Consider the following 21,056-nt stretch of genomic DNA (forward strand, 5'->3'; position numbering starts at 1 on the left):
TAACAATAACAAAACATTAATCGCTAACTGATTAACGATACTTAAATAAGTTAAAGTAAAGAACTAAAATTAAAAACGCAAATATTACAATATTTAAACCACTTTAATTAGTTATAGAAAACTATTGAATACTTTAATGACAATAAAACACATGTTATTTTTAAAGAGTATTGAATTGTTATTGTAAAATAATAGTAACACAATAATGAAAAGTTGTTTTGACATTATTGTTTTAGATTAACACAAGTTGTATCTAAAACTGTTTTATACAGTTTATAATGTTAATAACATAAAATGTGTTTAAAATAAAACAAAGTAATTAAATAGAACTGTTCTAATTAATAAATTAAAACATTATTTTCATAAAACTTCATATTTGCACAAAACATGCTATATCTAAAGACCAAATGAATAAGATCAAAGTAAAGAAACATTAGATACCACGTTTTTTCTAATTTATTGCTTCTTGATTTCTTGATCTAGCGTACTATTAAAAATTTAAGTATAACTAATTTTTTCATTCAAATTGTTAATCGCTGGTTCAATTTTTGGCATTATTCCTTCTAAATGAATTTTGATTTTTTTTTTCAAATTAATTCTTTAAAATTTTTGATATTAATCCCAAAATAACATTTCGATAAAAAAATTTTATATTAATCTGTTTTTCAAGCAATTTTTTTTCGATACTTTTCTGCTTTCCCATTAAGTCATTAATACTGTTCCAGGGTTCCCACTCCTCCTTAAAAACCTTAAATATCCTTAAAAACCTTAAATATCCTTAAAAAAACATATTCTCCTTAAAAGTCCTTAAATAACTTTAAAAAAAGATGGAATTTGACTGCTCTCCTTAATTTCTCCTTATTTTTTTTTATTTTTTAATCATCTAGGAAATTTTATTAAGGTGAAGGATTATAATTATTAACAAAGAAAAAAATATATAGTTCTTTGATAGTTTGCAAACCTACATTCCTATTATATATATATATATATATATATATATATATATATATATATATATATATATATATATATATATATATATATATATATATATATATATATATATATATATATATATATATATATATATATATAAAGTAATATATTAATTTATAATAATTTTTCTGTTTATATTTAAAATTTATTGAAAAAAATAAGATTCTGTTTCTAATGTTTTCTCCTTTATTCTCATTACTTTTTCTTAAAAAAAAGTGTTGTTTGTAACCAAATCTCCTTAAATATTAGGAAAATATCTCCTAAAGTCCTTACTTTTAGCCTCAGTTTTAATAGTGGGAACCCTGTGTTCTGCTTTCCCATTAAATATCCATTTAGTAACGGAGACACTAAATAAATAAAAATATCATAAAATATTGGGTAAGTAGGTTAAAAGCGTAGGTACTTTTAGGGAGGTGGAGGGTACTCAAAAAAGTGATAGCAAAATGGGTATGGAGGGGAGGGAATAAGGTTGAAATAAAAGCGTATGTACTTTATATTATTGGCTTCTACGCAGAGATTTAAAGTAATTTAAATTCAACATAAAGCACTTTTAAATTAACAAATCAGGAAAATATTTTTTTTAAGAAAAAACTAATCGCGAAAGTGTGAAAAGCAATTGCAAAACTTTAGCAGGCATAAAAAATATTTTTATATTTTATTCAAAAGATAAGTTTAGCGTGACATAACTTTATGACGCCTAATAAAAACTTAGACAAAAAATAATGTAGACAAAAACATTTGTTTTAAGTATGGTAAAAAAAAACTAGAAAAGAAGAAAAAGTCATCAAATAAAAAAGCAAATCAGGAAAATATTTTTTAAGAAAAAACTAATCGCAAAGGTGTGAAAAGCTATTGCAAAACTTTAGCAGGCATAAAAAAGTTTTTATATTTTATATAAAATTATGCTTTTTTTTTATCCTCAGCAGTTACGAATTAAATTATAGTTAATGCAATAGAACTATTTTTTCATTAAAAGTAGTGTTTAAAATATCTTTGCATTTTTATTGCATCACTTGCTCCTTAACAAAGAAAGGTTGAACAGAAGAGAAAGATAACATTTCTTTTTGTAAATAAACTTATAATGAATGAATTTGATATCTTAATTGTGGAAATCACATATAAATTAATATAGCTTTTTTTTAAAAGCTTCAAAATTGTCAGCAATAAAAATAAAACAGTAAATATATTATTTTCCATTTTATGTTTATATTATAAATATAAAATGAAAAAATAACATCTATTAAATAATTTTAATATAAATTGATACTTTGATTAGATCAAGATTACAATATATAATATATAGTATACAGGGTGGCCACGCCTCCTAAAAAATCCTAAAATGTCCTAATATTTGAAAAACATCCTAAAAAGACCTAATTTCTCCTAAAGTATAGATGATTTTCTCAAATACTCCTAAATTCTCCTAATTTATTTTTCCTGAGTATAATGCATAAACTATTATCAGCCAATCAATAATAAAGTTAATGAAATGGTTAAGACTTGGAGTTAGTACTATTGTATACTGAGAGAAATTAAGTTACTCAAATGTATATTCAATATTATTGTTATAATTTAATAATTTAAAAATTTTATTCTATTAAAATTTAAGTTTTATTTTCTTATTTCTGTCTAAGTTCTGAACATAAAAATTATCTTTATTAAAATTTTATTTTAATTAAGTTGACCTAAAATAAATTTTCCTTTCAGAATAGAAAATGTCAGTCAAATATAAAGCTAAATTTTAAGAGTGTTTAAAAGACTTTAATTATAAAAAAAATTTATTTAGTTAAGTATTATGTTGTTTTATAGGTATGTTTGTTGATTTTTTATTTCTGGATATCTTTCTTTTAACTACTCCTTTTTGCCGAAAGTTTTTTTCTAAAATATAATTTTGTAATACATAAAATTGAGAAAGCCACCAGATGAATTCTAAATTTATAAAATAAATTATTCTGCATTGTTTAACAATATTTTTTGCAAATTATATTCTAAATTTTTTAAATATGACCTAGATGATTGCTGTATGTTTAAAGGTTTTAACTGTTGCAGATCTGGATACAAATACATTGAAAATACATGTTAATGAAAAAAATATGTATTTTTGAATGTTATATATGCTTGAAGTTTATGTCTGTTGCAGATCTAGATACAAATACATTGAAAATACATGTTAATGAATGAAAATATAAACGATGTATGCCTGTGATTGATAAAAGAAATACAAACGGTCATTGAGCCACCAGTTGTGCCAAAGGTGTACACTGTGTACACTTAAGTTATATTTGTTTAATGGTATAAATTTAACATGGTAACATGGGTAATATTTAACAGCATTTGCTTGAAAAATTTTTATAACATGCTTTTGCTATTCACTGAATTTAGTTTTTTCACATATTCATTTTATTTATTTATCTATGTATGAATAAATTTAATATATTATGAAAAAATGTTATTAAATTCCAAGATCATTGGTTAAATGACAATAATTATAAACAATGGGTACAAAAATGTCCCAACAATTTGTATTCGGTAAAATGTAAAATGTTTGAAAGTTATATTTGTTGCAGGTCTGGGTACAAAGGCATTGGAAAAACATGCTAATGGTAACAAACATGAACAACGTATGCCTGTCTGTGATAAATATGCAATAAAAACTGTTATAGAACCACCAGCTAGCCCAAAAATGGCACTAAGTCCACAGCAAACTTCTATTGTATTTGTTGCAGAGTCACAGTTAGCAAAGAAAGCAGAGATAATGTGGGCAGTTGATAATGTGCTTTCAAAACATTCTTTTCGATCAAGTGCAAACAAATCTGAATTATTTACTGCAATGTTTAGTGATAGTCAAATAGCTAAACAATTTTCTTGTGGGAAAACAAAGTGCACTTATCTGGTGTGCTTTGGAATTGCACCATATATTTTAAGAAAATTTTGTGTAAGGCATTATCAGAGCTTGATCAGTTTGTTTGCCAATTTGATGAATCTTACAACCAAGTTTTCAAGAAGAGTCAGATGGATTTGCATGTTAGATATTGGGACTCCTCATTAGAGATGGTAAAAAACAAGGTATTTCAACTCTGAGTTCTAGGGAAAAGCTGCTTCTGTTGATATTATGATAAATTTCTGTAAATGTATGAGTGGTTTAGAAGAAGATAAAATGCTCCAAGTTTCCATGGATGGTCCAAATGTTAACATGTCTTTCCTCTCTAATTTGAATGCTAACAGAAGTAAATGTGAACTCAGTCAGTTAGTATCAATTGGATCATGCGGCCTTCACACAATGCACTGTTCATTCAAGAATGGTGCAAATGCTTCAGGATGGAAATTGAACAAATTACTGTCTTCATCGTATAATATATTCCATGAGAGCCCTTCCCGTTGTGCTGATTTCAAAAATCTTACTCAAGCTTAGTCTTCAGACTATGCTCTACAGTTCTGTAGCCATCGTTGGATTGAAAATGAGAAGGTAGCAAAGAGAGCAATGGAAATATGGCCCAAGATTATTGTGATTATTGACTTTACCGAAAGTCAATAATCTTGGAAAAATTTACCGAAAAGCAAGCAGCCTGGTCAATGTAAGCCTGGGCAAATACTAGTTATGAATACCTTTCTTCATGCTATAAAGATGTGTTAGTCCCAATAAAGTTACAATTTTTTAAGGAAACTGCAAAATTGTTAAATTCTTTCTTGTTAGTTTTCCAAACCGACAATCCTATGACACCTTTTCTTGTGAAAAACTTGAGAATTTACTGAGGCTAATTTTATCAAAATTTATCAAAAAAGAAGTTTTGTCTAAAGCATCTACAGCTTTTAAATTGTTAAAAGTTGATATCAGTGATGTCAAAAATCAAGTATTGGTCGCAAATATTGATCTTGGGTTTGGAATAAAATATGAGTTGCAGCAACTAAAATCTAGAAAAAAAGTTACTGATGCACAAATCTATAATTTTAAAACAGAAGTTCAACAGTTTTTAGTTACAATTTGCAAACATATGGTTGGAAAAAGTGCATTAAACTCATGTTTTTCCAGATACTTATTATGTTTATCACCTTTGCACATGGTGGAATCTCATGAGATGTGTGAACTTTATTTTGACAAGTTGTTGCTGAAATTAGTTGCTTATAAAAAGGTATCACCTTCAGCTGCTGATCAAGCCAAATTGCAGTATTCACAATTTTTAGCTGCTGTTGTGAAAGTGAACAAGGAGAAATTTCTTGGGTTCAAAAAAGAAAGTGATAGATTGGATTCTTTTTTGGTTCAATATACAGATGCTTCAAGATTCAAGGACTTAATGAAAATTAACCAATTGTTACTAATATTATCTCATGGCCAAGCACAAATAGAGCGTGGATTCAGTATAAACGACCAACCACTAGATAATCATATGCTAACTGATACTCTTGTTGCACAGAGAATTGTACATGACCACATGTGCAGTGAAAATATAAAATCGTCCCAATTAGCTATGACAACTAAACTTATAGGACATGTTAAGGATGCATAAAAACTATACTTTAGCAGTCAAAAAGAGAAGTCCCTGAAGGCCCTAAAAACTGACCGTGATACTAAACTGAAAAGTTTTAATAAAAAGATTGCTAGTTATAATGAACAAATTCACACCCTTGAAGGTACCATACTTCAGTTCAGATATGATGCAGATGAGTATGCATTGCAAGCGGAAAAGCAGAAGTCATTGATAGAAATTAAGTCAACAATTTTAAAATCTAATGCGCTAAAGAGAGTTGCCTCTGAAAAGCAGGAATTACTTGAAAAAATTACAGCAGCAATAAAAGTACTTATTGACAAGAAGGCTGAGATTTAGATTTGGATGTTTAACTTTTCAATTGTTTTGTTTTCCTGATTTGATTATTTCTTTATATATATATAAAATATAATATAAAGTATAATATAAAATATAAAGTTTAGTTTTTGAAATTGGCTGTGTATTTTAATGATTTTTGATTATTTTTTTTTTTTTACTTAGTCATTAAGTTATCTATTTAGTACAATGTTAAGTTTGATAAGTTTATAATGCAAGTATGAAATCGGTTTGTTTCAAGTTAATATTTTTGTACGTGTAGAGATGTTAGATTATTTTAAATAACAGTGGCCCTAATTTTATCTTAATTATCTTAACTAGGTGTTCTTACAGTTTTTAAATAAAATGAAAATTTTTTAGGGCCACTTTATTTTTGAAATCCTCCTAAAATCTCCTAGGATTTTTATCCTTTTTTTTCGAATTTCCCAATAAATCTCCTTAAAAACCTTTAAAGATCTCCTAAATTATCCTAAATTATCCTAATTTTTTCATACAAAAAAAGTGTAGCCACCCTGGTATATTATAACAATAATATTTATAGTATAATATATTAAAATCTTTTTGAACAGTCATTACCTTTCTCTAATATATATATATATATATATATATATATATATATATATATATATATATATATATATATATATATATATATATATATAAACACACCCACACATACACACACATGTATATTAGTATTTAATCAGCATCGGTAGCAGTATTGGCTTAATCAACCACTTTTTTTACAATCAGTATCATTAATAATATCAGCTTTTTTTTTATTGATTTACCAATTTTCTAAATTTAATCCTGCATTATGAAAATAGTTATATGTTAAGTAAAACAAATTTATTTTATAGATAATATAGTATGCTTTTTATTTTTTAGACTAAGTTATAAAGTTCAATATATATTTTTATTAGCAAATTCACTTTCAAAAAGCCGCAATCAGTATTATATAGGTTGGTAGTTAACAGAAAGTAAAGAAAAAGATTTAAATAACACAAAAACGGTTGAGAGAAGAGTTTAAAAACTGTATGAGTGAGGAAAACATGAAGACAGGACTTTTAAAGTATTGTGTTGGTGTATAAAGTTAGGTTTATAAAAGTTATTGAGTATATTGTAACAGTTACAGTAAATGGATGCAACTTTGCTTAAGGTGAGTTTGCGTGAGGTTGAGTTCAGGTAGAAAAAGAGTTTTGTGTTGGAATAAATTGTTTGAATTGTTTGAATTGAACAAGAGATCTGTAAGAGGTGTGCATTGCTTGAACAGTGACTTTGGTAATAGTTGTAGAGAATATAAAAAAATAACTAATGGGACAGAAGCACAAGCTTGGGAGCTAGAGCAGGTCCAACTACATTTACAATGTGTTTTTGGATTATGTCTAAAAGAGAATGAGCATAGTTAGAGAGACCAGCCCAAATAAAACAACAAGGATATATAAGAGACTTATAGAGCTATAGAATGGAATAAGGAGTAAGAAAACAAGAGCACCATGCTGTCTTAGAAGAGAGATCACATCAGATCTCTCTTCTAAGAAAGCATCTTTCTTCATAGACAGCAAAATCCCCTGTTTTTTTTTAAAAATTAATATCTCATAAATTTTTTGACCTAAATATATGGTTGACTCATTTAGCAAATAGAGTCACTATAGGGATAAGACTATTGGGAAGACCATTTATATAAATGAGAAACAACGCAGGAGTGAAGATGATCCAGCATTCATCACCCAAGGTAGGAAACAATATAACGTTTACTGGCATAAAGTTTAAGTTTATGCCAGCCTATTTATAAAAAAAAGTGCAAGGTAGTCCCACAATTTTCTGCTTACCCCTAAAGTTTTTGCCTTGAAAGTTTTCCACAAGGCAGTAGCCAGATGTTAACATGATGCTAACATCTGCCCAAGACAAATATTTTTTATCAATTTAGAGATATTATTGATTGTTATATAATCTGTTAATTATTATGTATCAGTATTGTTATTGGCCTTTTTTTGTCCATAAATTAACCACATCGGCCAAAAATGTGCAATCTGTTTACCACTTATATATATATATATATATATATATATATATATATATATATATATATATATATATATATATATATATATATATATATATATATATATATGTATATATATATATATATATATCATTATCTAGAAGACAGATCTGCAGCAAAGATTATGTCAACTTTGACTTATTCTGGATTTAAAAATATAAAGGTATGCATTTTTTTTTTCTATTATTATTTTATTTACTGAAATAAGGTCTATATTCATTTTTTATATCATACTGAAATATGAAATAATAGAGATTGATATACGGTCAAAAAAGTCACATTCTGATGATTTTTCAATAAAAAAAATTTTTTGTGTACTTAAACTTAAATTGTTGACCCTTTTTTTTAAAAAAAAAATATTGAATTTATTTTAAATAACATTTTTATAACAAACATTTTTTATTTTTAAAACAATCATCATATCAATAATAATAAACATAATAAAATCAAATTTACTGCAACAAATATAGGGAAGTTCTTTCATAAGGCTTTCACAGTTATTATGTTTAACTTTATTTGTATAAAACAGATTTCAATCCAGGTAATTCAGAATAAAAATATTTACTGTTATATGCCAAAATTATTAAAAAAAATTAGGTAAATAAAAGTTTGTTACTACTTTATTCAACTTCAAAAGGGTATACAAATAAACAAACTTAAAAGACAAGCATTTCTAGGTATTACTTCTGGTCTGAAAAGTGCATGTGGTAATTTTAAAATTAGCTTTGCTTGATCTGATGGACAAACAAATAAATGTAATATTTGTCTGACCCATTTATTTTTTATCAACAACATTTTAAAACATGATGCAATTTTTTTTTTATGAAAACATTTACCCAGAAATATAAAAATTAGTGATCGCAATTGCTTCAAATAATATATTTTCAAGATCGTTAAATGGCTTTGGCCAATCGCAATTCCTGATTAATTCGCTTAATTTGGCCCTTGTGTATGATGAATTATATGCTAACTTTAGTTTGATTTTCAGACAAGTTCTTATAAAATTTTCAATAGGTCTCTGGCGTTTTGGTCGTTATGTTCATCATTCTACTCCATCTTTTAATATATTTTAATTTTTACATATTTTTACTACTGTAAATCAGTTACTATTTTCTTACAGGATCTACTGTTTTTTAAATAATTAATGAAGTTTCTTTTGGAACTATATCATCAATGTAGTTGATGAGACTAAAAGCAAAGTTAGATACCAATAGATCATCTTTAGACTCATTCTACCAATAGCATCTTACTTTATTATTCCCCAAATTAAAAGTGGTAAAGTTGTGACAACAAAGTTTTGTTTTAAAATAAAATGCACTGGCATCCAGCTTTAAGCATGATTGCATACTTTATACATGTACAATAAAACAACTAATTTTGTCTTTGTTTGCTTTGTTTGTTTGTTTTGTTTGGTTTTTATGAAGTACTTTTTACTTTCTTGCTTTGTTTTAATTTTTTTCACATGTTTTGTGTATTCATTTAGGGATGGATTATAAACTTCATATCCCCAACAAATATTGCACCTGTCCTTTTTGGGTGTAAATATACTGATATTGAGATCATCAAAGGCATTGAAAAAATGATAGTTTAAAACCAATTTTTTATTTTGTTTGTTGCATTTTGATTTGTATACAGACAGGGGCTATTCTAAACTGTTTTCGACAGCGTCGACTGTATGCCCAAATTAAAATTTGAGGACCTCTTATATTTTTTTTGCTTTTTATGATAACTATTGTTTTCAGTATCCATCTTGTAGCATTGATTTTTGGTATAGAGTGTTCTTTTCCAAATTTCAACTAAAAATTTACACGGAAAATGGTGCTTTGATATGTTAAATTTGCCAGCTTTGAGCATTTGGCTGATAAATTGTTTGCTGTTTTTAGATGATTTATTCCATCTTAACACACAACTGAAATAAAAGTGCATAGGATGCCAATTTTTCGATTGGGTGTTGCTTGATAGCTTCATAATGAGTTGATCTTCTTCATGCAGATCCACACATCTTCGTCATCAACTATAACAATAGGTCCAGATTCTCCTTCATTCTCATTTATCCATCACTCACCGAGTACATCAAAAGCTTTTTTCATATTTGAGGCTTATCAGTTACAACAGTTTCCTCGCCTTGTTCTGATTTATTTTTGCTCAATAATGATATTTAATTCATCTGCAATTAACAGGCCATTATTTCTTCTTTTGACTAAATGAAAAGCCAAGAGAAAATTTTGGAGCTTGACATTAGAAAAGTAGTGCCCTTTAGAAGCATGATATAAATGCACCCTTTTATCAGTTCATACATCAACAGTCGTGGCTATATACCCTATAAACTGAACGTATTTTGAAATAAGTTTTTTTTTTTAACAGCCGCTGGTATTAATTGAGATAATAGATGGCTTTGTAATGGTAGTACGTAGTTGCTATTTATCTTACAGATAAATTTCTGAAAATTTAAATTCTCGACAAAAGATAGTGGTAGTGAAAAACTGACAAAAAGGTTTTTTTAAATTTTTTTTTCAAATAAAGAGTATATGGTTAATAAAGATTCTCTAGTATTTCTATGAAAAACATTTGAACAAACTTTGTTTTTTAAAATTTTTAAATAAACCAGTTTTTTATTTATTTTTCATATTTAAACCTATGACAGAGAAACTTGTGCACTTTTTTATGTAACAAAATAGTTTACTTTTAACTTTGTTAAAAAACAGAAAAAAAAAAGCATTTCTTAAGTAAAAAAATTGACATTGGCCATTTCTTCAAAATTAATAAGCGTCCCCATATAATTATTAATTTTTCTCCACAATTTTTTAAAAATGTATGTTGCCTCAGGATTTTCTTTAACTTTTTCTGTTTTTGTATGTTTGTATTATTTTAGTTAAAAATTAAAAGCTAAGAATTTTTAATTGATATTTTATTAAACTTTTAAGTTACCCAATTTTTAGTTAAAAATAAACTATTTTATTTGATATTTTATTAAACTTTAAAGTTTTCCTATTTGTAAATATATATTGAAAATTTTTAAGTATTCTAAGTTTAAAGTATTTTAAACATTAAGTAACTGTATTTCAGTAATTTTAATTTGAGTAGTTATTAAATGTTTGAAATACTTTGAACAATTTTTAATCAATATTTACAAATAGTTACAATATTTACAAATAGTGCAGTATTTTCAAAATTAAAATAAAAGTAGCTTATTAAGCTTATAACTTGTAGTCAAATAGTTGTCCATTTTAACTTTTCAAATACAAAACATTTAAAAAGTGTATTTACTATTATTTTTCTTTTCATTTCTATTTAAATATTGACAATACTGTTCGATTAGCTTTTACTAAAGCTTAAATATTTTCACAGTGCTTTAAATAAATAAGATAATAAAAAAATATATAATTAAAAAGATTGCATATATTAAATAAGTTACATACACTAATTGTTTTAAAAAATTAAAGATATTGAAGTTTAACAATAACCCAAACTTAATAAAACCTTATAAGTTTTTTTAATCGTTATTTTTATTATTACTAAAGTCAAAAAGAACATGAAGAGAAAGAAGACTTTCAAAAAAAGTTTTTGTTTCATTTTTTCATTTTCCTAAAGTAAAATAAAATTGTGAGCTAAAATTGTAATCAAAAGTTCTTTCATTTAAAAATCAAATTTGCACATTGTTATTAAAGCTAAAATTTTTACTTGCTAATTTTTTTAAATAAATATTTTAAAATCATTCCTTTTTTCGAAAAAAACAAATTTTTCATGTTTCACATTCCATTGTCTTTAAATTGAGTTTCATAAAAAATTTTAATTCTTTTTTTTTTTTTTTTTTTTTTTTTTTTTTTTTTTTTTTTAAACATCTTCGCTTCCAACAAGACTGCAAGCAGCCACTAATTAAAGTTGGAAGTTACTGAAAGAGAGGAGTTGAAGATTGTAGAGCAAGATAACGATTGATGGACGACTTAAAAGATTGCAAATTATATGAATCAGGAAAGCAAGATGAAGGAAGCAAATTCCAAAGAACTGATGTTCAAGGAAAAAAACTAGATGAATAAGCATTTTTTGGGCACATAGGAACAGTCACAGAAAAAGGATGACACTTAATTGAATGACAAGTAACACAAGAATGAATTTTAGTAGATGGCACAAGAGACGCTAGCTCTTTAGAGCAGTGCCGATTATAGTATTTGTAGAAAAGAGAAAGAGAAGCAACATTACGACAATGTGAGGTTGGAGGTTGGCTGCAAGAGCAGGTCCAACTATGTTTACAATGTGTTTTTGCACCTTGTCTAAAAGACAAAGGGCATCATTAGAAGATCCGCCCCAGATATGGCAACAGTATTCCATACAAGGCTGGACTTGAGATTTAAAGAGATAGAGAATAGAATCCAAAGTAAGAAAGTGACAAGCTCGATAAAGAGATGCAACCTTAGCAGATGCTAATTTTGCAACTGATTTGATATATGGTTTCCAAGAAAGATTGAAAGTAAGAGTTAATCCTAGAAGATGAAGAGTAGGTGACTCGTCGAGTACATCACCGTTCATAAATATAGGAAGATCTAAATTATTGCGATAACGATTGGCTGAAAAAAATTGAGTTTTATCTGAATTAAAGTTCACCAGCCACTGTGAGCCCCATGCTGTAGCAGAAGTGAGATCCTTTTCAAGCTCAAATGCCCCCTCCAAGCAATCAGAGGGTGTTGGTTTCTTATCACGACAAGAATAAATGGTAGTATCATCAGCAAACAATGCCACCTTAGATGTGAGAATATCTGGAAGATCGTTAATGTAAATTAAAAAGAGTATAGGGCCAAGGATAGAACCTTGAGGAACCCCTGAAGTTACAGAATAAGAAGAAGAGTGTTGTCCATCGAGGACAACTTTTATGCTACGATTGGAAAGGAAGGATTCAATGATCTTAAAGATGTTGCCGGATACACCATAAGAAGAAAGCGTATGGAGAAGACATTTTATTAAATCTGATGTTTGGTTTGTAATTAAACAACAGCTTTAAACAAATTTTTAACAAATCCATTTTATTATCCTAAAGAAAAAGGAAGAGCTTTTTTTTAAGCACCTATACTGCCCATTCCAGCGGTACCAAAACAGATCTGGGTTCATCCCTGATATATATATATATATATATATATATATATATATATATATATATATATATATATATATGTAATTTTTTTTTCTGGTGTTTTTTGAGAGAAGCTTTGATTAAAAATTAATAACAAAATGATTAAAAAAAGCAAAGGAATAACTTTTTTAATAATTTTAATTTAATATTGTTTTTGTTTCAAGTTTAGTTTTTAATTATTGTTAAAATTACTTTTTAATTCTATTTTTATTTTTTTTAGGTTTTAGGAGAAAAAGTTCTTACTGTAAGGATATAAAGTTTATTTGTTTTCTAGTTAGTTTTTATTTTGAAAAACTTATTTTATTTGGTAAAATCTTTTAGGTCACTTGTCAAAAACCTGAATTTGAAGTTGGAAAATCTTCGAGATTGCCTTTATCAATAACCAAAAAAGGTTTTTGAAATACTTTACTCTTTTATTATTAGTATATTTCTTGAATATCAGGGTTTAGTAAGGAATTAAGATTTGTAGTTGCTAAGGATTAAAAAACCCAGATAGTGCATTTGTATGCTTCTAAATTATGTTAATCTTATGTGTTTTTTTTTTCAATTGTCAATTTTTAATAACAAAAAAAACTTTCATTATAAAGTTAAAAAAACTAGCAAAACCTGAAGAAAATTTTAAATTAGATCTAAAAACATTGGTTTTAAAAAAAAATCTTTTAATATTTTTAAATACTTTTATAGCTGCAAAAGAAAATAATGTATGGACATTGTCTGCTTTGGATATGAAAGATGAAGAAGTGGTAAGTTTTATAAAATTTTTAATATTATTATTAGTGATGCATAATGATTAAAATTATTATTTTATATGTATTATAGTATATTATAGTTGAAGTACAGACTGAATTGTGGAATATTAATAGGCAAAAAAGGAAGATCCATCTTTTGATATATAACATACATAGAATATATGTATAGAATACAAAGAATATATACGCAAGGGTTAAATTAAGTGATCGTGAAATGCAAAATATGGAAAAATATCTGGTCTTCAAAACTTTAGTTTATGCAAAACCGCCTTTTTTTGTTTTCAAGGGGCGAATCCACTTAAATTTGTTAGCAAAAAAGTTATAAAAAATAAAACAATAAACTTACAACAACAAAAGTAACAACACTCTAGTAACTAACTGCATTATAAAAGTAATAACACAATAATAGTGATGTTTTTTTTATAAAGCACTTATAACTTTTATAATTCATACTTTGTTTAAACAACATAAGTAATCCCAAATTTTAATTGAAGTCGAAAAGCATCTAGAAAAATAGAGTGGATATTCAAATAATATTAAAAAACTTATTAAAAAACATAATAAAAACTTTATAAAAATGTGCTGTATAAAAAGTTTAGCATTATGAAAAATGGTCCGTAAAAATGTTAATTTTAAGATCAACTAATGAAAATTTTTTATTGGTTGATTTCAAAATTAATGCGCATTTTTACGGACTATTAATAACATTTTTCATAATGCTAAACTTTTTATAAAGTTATTTAAGTGTATTTGTAAATTTTCTAATGTTTTTAATAATATTTGAATATCCACTTTATTTTTTCTAGATGCTTTTCTACTTAAATTAAAGTTTGGAATGACTAATGTTGTTTGAACAAAGAATGAACTTTAAAAGTTCTAAGTACTTTATAAAAGTGATAACACTATTGGGTTACTCCATATGAAATCACCTAGTTTTTAGAAAGTGCCCTAGAGTACCACCTCAAATTTTGATCAACCACAAATTTTATGAAAAAAACACAATCCTAAAAATTTTAGCTTGATTGGCTAAACCGTTCAAAAGTTATGATCGAATCAATATTGACCAAAATGAGAAAAACTTGAGTATCTGGAGCTTGCAGTAGATTTTTTTGGTTTTTGACAGACTATAACTTTTTAAATAAAATAGGTGATTACCTGAAATTTTATAAAAAGTATATAAATATATATGTATATATAAATATAATTATATACATATATATATATATATATATATATATATATATATATATATATATTTATATATATATATATATATATATATATATATATATATATATATATATATATATATATATATATATATATATATATATATATGAGCTCAATTTAACGGTCGGACAATGGACATTGTCCGGCTAAAACCTCAGATTGTCTGATCAATTTACAAAGTAATCAGATATTTTGACCGATGGGAATTAAATTCTACAAATTTAATTCCCATCGGTGTAAAGGAATTGTTTTGCTTATTCTTTAGTTTTTTCATTTTTTGTTTTTTTACAATTGTTTTGCTTATTCTTTAGTTTTTTCATTTTTTTTCCTTATTTAAGTTTAGCTTAACATTCTTTTTTAAATACATTTCTGAAACGTTTAAATCATGTCAAGCTTTAAACAAAAAAAATCATTTGCGTGGTCAGAAATAGCGTTCGATTGCACACCAATGGGAATTAAATTCTACAAATTTCGATTATTAGATTCGATTGCATGCTGATGGGCATGCAATCGAACCCTATTGCTGACCATGAAAAAAAATGGAAAAACTAAAGAATAAGCAAAACAATTCCTTACGGAAAAAAAAAAAATTAGCTTTAAGGTAAAACTAAAAAAATGTTACTTAAACACATCTTTTAAAACATTTAATTAAAGTTACGCAAAACACTTTTAAAATTACTTCTATTAATCGTTTAATAAATGAAAAAATTTTATTTATATTATTGAAAAGAAAAAAATATAATTTTTTAAGTTGCATAAATATTTTTTTCAAAAAGTTGCAAAATAAAGTTTTTTTTTTTAAATAATGTAGTCTTTTGAAAATCGTAATTTTTAATCATTTCATGCTTTATTTAGTAAGTAAAGTTTTACTAAAAAAAACTTTTAAACAATTCTTTGTAAAAATAGAAACAAAAAAAAATTAAGCAATTAAATCATGGGAAGATTTAATTTAACTATTAATTTAAAATAACCTAAAAAAATAAATATTTTTAGAAAGACATGGAAAAATAGTTTCAAACATTTAAATTTATCATAAAAAACACATATCTACTAAAAAAATAATTTAAATATAGCATTTAATTTACACATAATACGTTTATTTTAAACAATCACTATAAATAATTTTGGAATTTATTTAAAGCCCTCGCGTTAAATAAAAACTTTAAAAAAGATTAATGATTAAAAGTTATTCATAACGTAACGATATTTTTTATTGCATGATAATTGTTAAAACATCAAAACAGCCATTGTCAAACTGTGTGAAAAACTGTGGGGGAAAAAAAAAAAGCGTTTTCAGCTACAACATGAGAAGTCTATCTAAAAAATCTTATATATATATATATATATAAATTTTTATTTCGTTTTTTAAAAATTACTATACTATGCGAAATGCTTTGTAAGTTATTATAAATTATAAATATATTAAATACATAAATTATTAAGTTTACTTATTACTTTATTAAATAAAGCAACAATTTAATTCTAATAATTGTTCTCAATTAACCATTAACACATTTTATTTAAATTGTCATAGAATATTATAATTACATTTATATAAATATATAATTTTTAATAAATCCTTTTAAACTTTTCCATGATTACTTTTATAAACACTTTTAATAGCAAAAAACTTTAGCACAAAAATAATTGTTAGGGGCTATCTTTAAATTGTCATCCTTTAGGGGGGGGGGGGGGGTTAGTAGTTTTGTGATGACTCATGCAGAACTTGTTACTCAATTGTTACGATGTTGTGACAAAGGAAGGAGGGGGGGGGTCTAAAATGATCAAAAATTGCATGACGTAATTTGTGGGTGACCCCTTATGTAATAAAACTCAAACTTAATAGTCAAATAGTGCTGAAATAGTGCTGGTTTTTATAAGCATTAAAAAAACTATTACATCAAAATTTTTATAAAATATATTTAAAAGGGGTTTTAAAAGCTAAAATATTCCTTTAAAAACCATCAGATAAAAAATAAAATAAATACTGAAAGATAAATTTAAATTAATAATTAATTGCACTGTTTTAATATAAATGATAAAAACCTAGCTTAATTTTAAAATAATTATTGCTTAGGCGTCTTTTAAAAATTGAGTTAGCTCAAAAAAATGACGTATTTTATTAATGTAGCTTCGCTTTCAACTTCATTTTCTGTTGTTTATAAAAAATAAAAAGTTCAAAAAATTTTATATACTAAACTGAATTTATTAATAATTTTGGAACAACTAAAATGATTATAAAGTAATTGAACACAAAATATGGGTCGGACGAAATTACTGATACATGTGGTTTTTTTACCTGAAAATTGCTGAACAATGTCCGATGTCCAGGGGCTATTTCGAGCCTTTTATATATATTTATATATTTATATATATATATATATATATATATATATATATATATATATATATATATATATATATATATATATATATGTAGGTATGTATTAGTTACTACATGTATGTTTGTATTCTTTCTGAACCTCTGGTTTGGTTTTCCCAACTGTAACTTACTTTATGCATGTTTGTGTTCTGCTCAAATTTCTGATGCATTGTGAGCTAAGTAACCAACTATTGACTCCAACTATAAAATCTAAGTTCATCTTTATCTCTAGTATTCTGTTAGATGTAATTTTTTTCATAATGTCAGATTCAGGATCATCATGATCATCCTGCAACTGGTATCATGTAACCCAGTACTACCTGCTCTGCTGCCTTGTAGGGTTTTCTTTTTTCAAGCAAAGGTTAGATTCCTACTTAAAAATCCCCTGTCTTGGGGCTCTTGGTTGAGTAAGAGCTAGAGATGGTGTCTTAATAAAAATACTCATCTTGGGCAGATGTTAACTGCATCCAACTACTGTCTTGTAGAAGGCCTCCTTGGCAAAGATTTTATGGGTAAGCAAAATAATTTTGTTGACCAACCTCAAACCCTTTTTCATCTATTAGGCTTGTGTAGATGTAAACCTGTGTTATATTGTTTTCTTCCTGGGATGATGGTTGCTGGATCTTATTGGCTCTACTCAGATTTTTGCTTGTACCTTCTTGATAGTGGCTATGCAACTCTTCCTGTTATCTTCTAATAAGAGTGCAGCTCTAAAACTCAGTTTAATGGTTCTGAAGGCGACTAGTAGTAAGGTTTCCCGAACACTGTGGTTGCTCTCAGAGAGGCTGATTTGATCAACAGGTGTAAAATATCAAAATATTACCAGTGCCATATTTCACATGGATGGTGTCCCTGTTAAAGCTTTTGGTGCACATTGTCGAGACTACATAAGGAGCTCTAAGTTACAACTTTAGGTTAATTAGCCGGACTGAGACAACTGCATAGCTCATTGCTTTTGATTGCTAGGGATGCCATGCTCTATCTTTGAATGATTCAAGTTCTTATTAAACTTAAATCATACTCCAAGTAACTCAAAATATTAAACATAAAAAACCACTCCCACCACCTAACTGTTTCAATAAATCTTTTACAAATATTTGTTATCTTTGAAGTAACCTTTTTTGTTAAATCCTCTCTGCCAAAAGTTACTGGACTTGCTTGCTCTTTGTCAGACTAATTTAAATTTATTTGTTTTTTCTTCAGATCTCAGTATTGATGAGTACCATCAATCAATTTGTAAAAACTCCAATAGTCACATACTTAGCTTTAGGGCTAGACTTACACATCAGTTCACCTATTTGCCAAGAAAATAGGTTTGAATCCTTTGACCATTCTTCTATGTGCTCCCACTTAGCACTTCTTAACTCTATAACCTTTTGCTTTGTTCTTTGTTTATTTCACTTTTCGCATTCTTTTTCTCAAGACTGCACTCTTTTAGATGTAATTTCTGATCAAATTGACATTGCTCTTTCACTACCAATATTGTTGTTATTGGTGACTTTAATACTCATCGCACTTAATGATTTTGGCTCTAACGCCACTGACCTAGCTGGCACTAAAATCTATAACTTCAGCATTTCTAAATCTCTTGCTTAGATAGTTAACTTTGTGACACATTTTCCAGACAACTCTAATCACTTATCTTTCCAGAAAACCATAATCATTTACTTTACTCCTTGATTTGTATCTTAGCTTCCTATGTAATCTCCTGGATCAAGGCAGATATGGAAGTTTTTATTCCTTTTTGTCAGCTCCAATTCAATTTTCATCTAAGTCCTATCCGAGTCCTCTCCAAAGGACAAAGAAAATCTTCAACAGCGTCATTAACAGAGGAAGGTCTAACATTCCATTTCTCATTCATGCGACTGATCTTATTAGGGATTATCCATAAAGTACGTACACTCAGAGGGGAAGAGGGGCGTATATGAGATGGGAGGGCAGTGGGTTGATTATAAATGAAAGGAGACTCTAAATTTAAAAAAATATCATAAAATGTTAGATAAATAGGTTAAAAGCGTAGGTACTTTTAGGGAGGTGGAGGGTACTCAAAAAAGCATATTGCAAAATGCAAAATGTCGATAAAAAAAAGGCGTATGTACTTTATGGATGACCCCTTACCTCTCCCAAGCATAAGGTATTTGCAAAAAAACTTTTCTTTCGAATCTTATGGTCATAGTCTTCCAATCATTTCAGTTAAGCAGGTTAACCCATTGTTAGATATTCAAATCATTCCAGCTTCCATTACTAAATTCATATCTCAATTATACTATTCTGTGGCTTGTGGTCCAGACTACATTCCTGTCATAGTCTTACAAAAGTGTTCTCCAAAACTCTCTTCAATTTTCTCTAAACTATTTAATAAGTGCTTGACTGAATTTTGTTTTCCTGTGTTCTGGAAATAGATATCTGTGGTTCTATTTTTTAAAAACTCTGGAGAACATTCTGACCCCTCCAACTATCATCTGATCAGTCTTTTATATATTATTAGCAAGGTCTTGGAGTCTTCTTGATGCAAACAATTTACTGTCAGACAATCAATACAATTTTCAATCTTTTCGTTCTATGGCCGTTTTGCCAACTGCTGTGACTGAAAGGTTTTATCATGCATTAGATGGAGGTGGCGAGGCAAGGGCTATTGTTCCTGAAATATCTAAAGCTTTCAAATAAATTCAACATGCTAGTCTTCTTCATAAATTTGGTTGATATGGTGTACCTGGGGAGATTTTTGAGATTATCAAATCATTTCTTTCTAACCGCTTTATTAAAGTCATTCTTGAAGGCCAACACTGTTCTTCCATTCCAGTAACTTCTGGGGTACCTTAAGGTTCTATCCTTGTCCTTTTTTGTTTCTTATCTACATTAATGATCTTCCTAACAACCTTACATCTAAAGTGGCTCTATTTGGTGCAGCTCAATTTTATATTCCTGTCTTGACAAAAAGTCTTCTCTTTTCAATTTCTTAGAACAGATAACCGATCTTGAGTCTGATCTCACTTCAGTGAGATTGGGGCTTGTAGTGGCATGTGAATTTTAACTCTAACAAAATTCAGTTATTTACTGCAAACAACTATCACAACACTGTCGACATTCCTATATTGATGAATGACAATCCTCTCACTGAGTCCTCTTCTTTAAGCCTTCTTGGATTATTGTTCACTACTGATTTCTCATGGAAACCATTAAACCATGGAAACCATACAATCAATTGCAAAGTTAACATTAAATTACAAAGTCTCACCATATTCTTACTCCTGATTCTATTCTCTATCTTTACAAATACCTTATTCATCCCTGTATGGAATACTGTTGTCATATTTGGGTTGGTTCTTCTAATGATGCTCTTTCTCTTGTAGACAAGGCTCTAAAAATGCATTGTAAATGTAGTCAGACCTGCTTTATCTGCCAAGCTTGAGCCTTTCTCCCATCGTCATAAAGTTGCATCTCTTTCTCTTTTCTTCAAATGCTTTTTCTTTTCTACTAAATAAATCATGGTTGCTGTTTAGAGAAGCTAAAATCTCTAGTTTCATCAACCAAAACTCATTCTTGTTTTACTCGTCATTCAGTCTCATCCTTTTACTGTATCTATCTCTGCATGCTCTAAAAACCTGTCTAGTTTTTTTCCTGCTTTTTAACCCTTTGGAACTCTACCCATCTTCATGTTTTTATAACTCATACATTTCACAACTTT

The 21,056-nt window shown here is 27.3% G+C and overlaps 1 protein-coding gene across 1 annotated transcript in view; it reads left to right on the plus strand.

Moving 5' to 3' along the window:
• Nucleotides 1–21,056, plus strand: part of LOC136072148 (anamorsin homolog) — a 31,991-nt gene that overhangs the window by 4,671 nt on the left and 6,264 nt on the right. The window contains exons 3-6 of the mRNA XM_065820765.1: nucleotides 7,983–8,044; nucleotides 13,227–13,250; nucleotides 13,328–13,397; nucleotides 13,691–13,749. Of these exons, the coding sequence (XP_065676837.1) occupies nucleotides 7,983–8,044; nucleotides 13,227–13,250; nucleotides 13,328–13,397; nucleotides 13,691–13,749 (215 nt within the window). The remainder of the gene's footprint in view (nucleotides 1–7,982; nucleotides 8,045–13,226; nucleotides 13,251–13,327; nucleotides 13,398–13,690; nucleotides 13,750–21,056) is intronic.

This window comes from Hydra vulgaris, chromosome 15 (genome assembly GCF_038396675.1).
Source record: "Hydra vulgaris chromosome 15, alternate assembly HydraT2T_AEP".
In the NCBI taxonomy this organism is placed as follows: Eukaryota; Metazoa; Cnidaria; class Hydrozoa; order Anthoathecata; family Hydridae; genus Hydra; species Hydra vulgaris.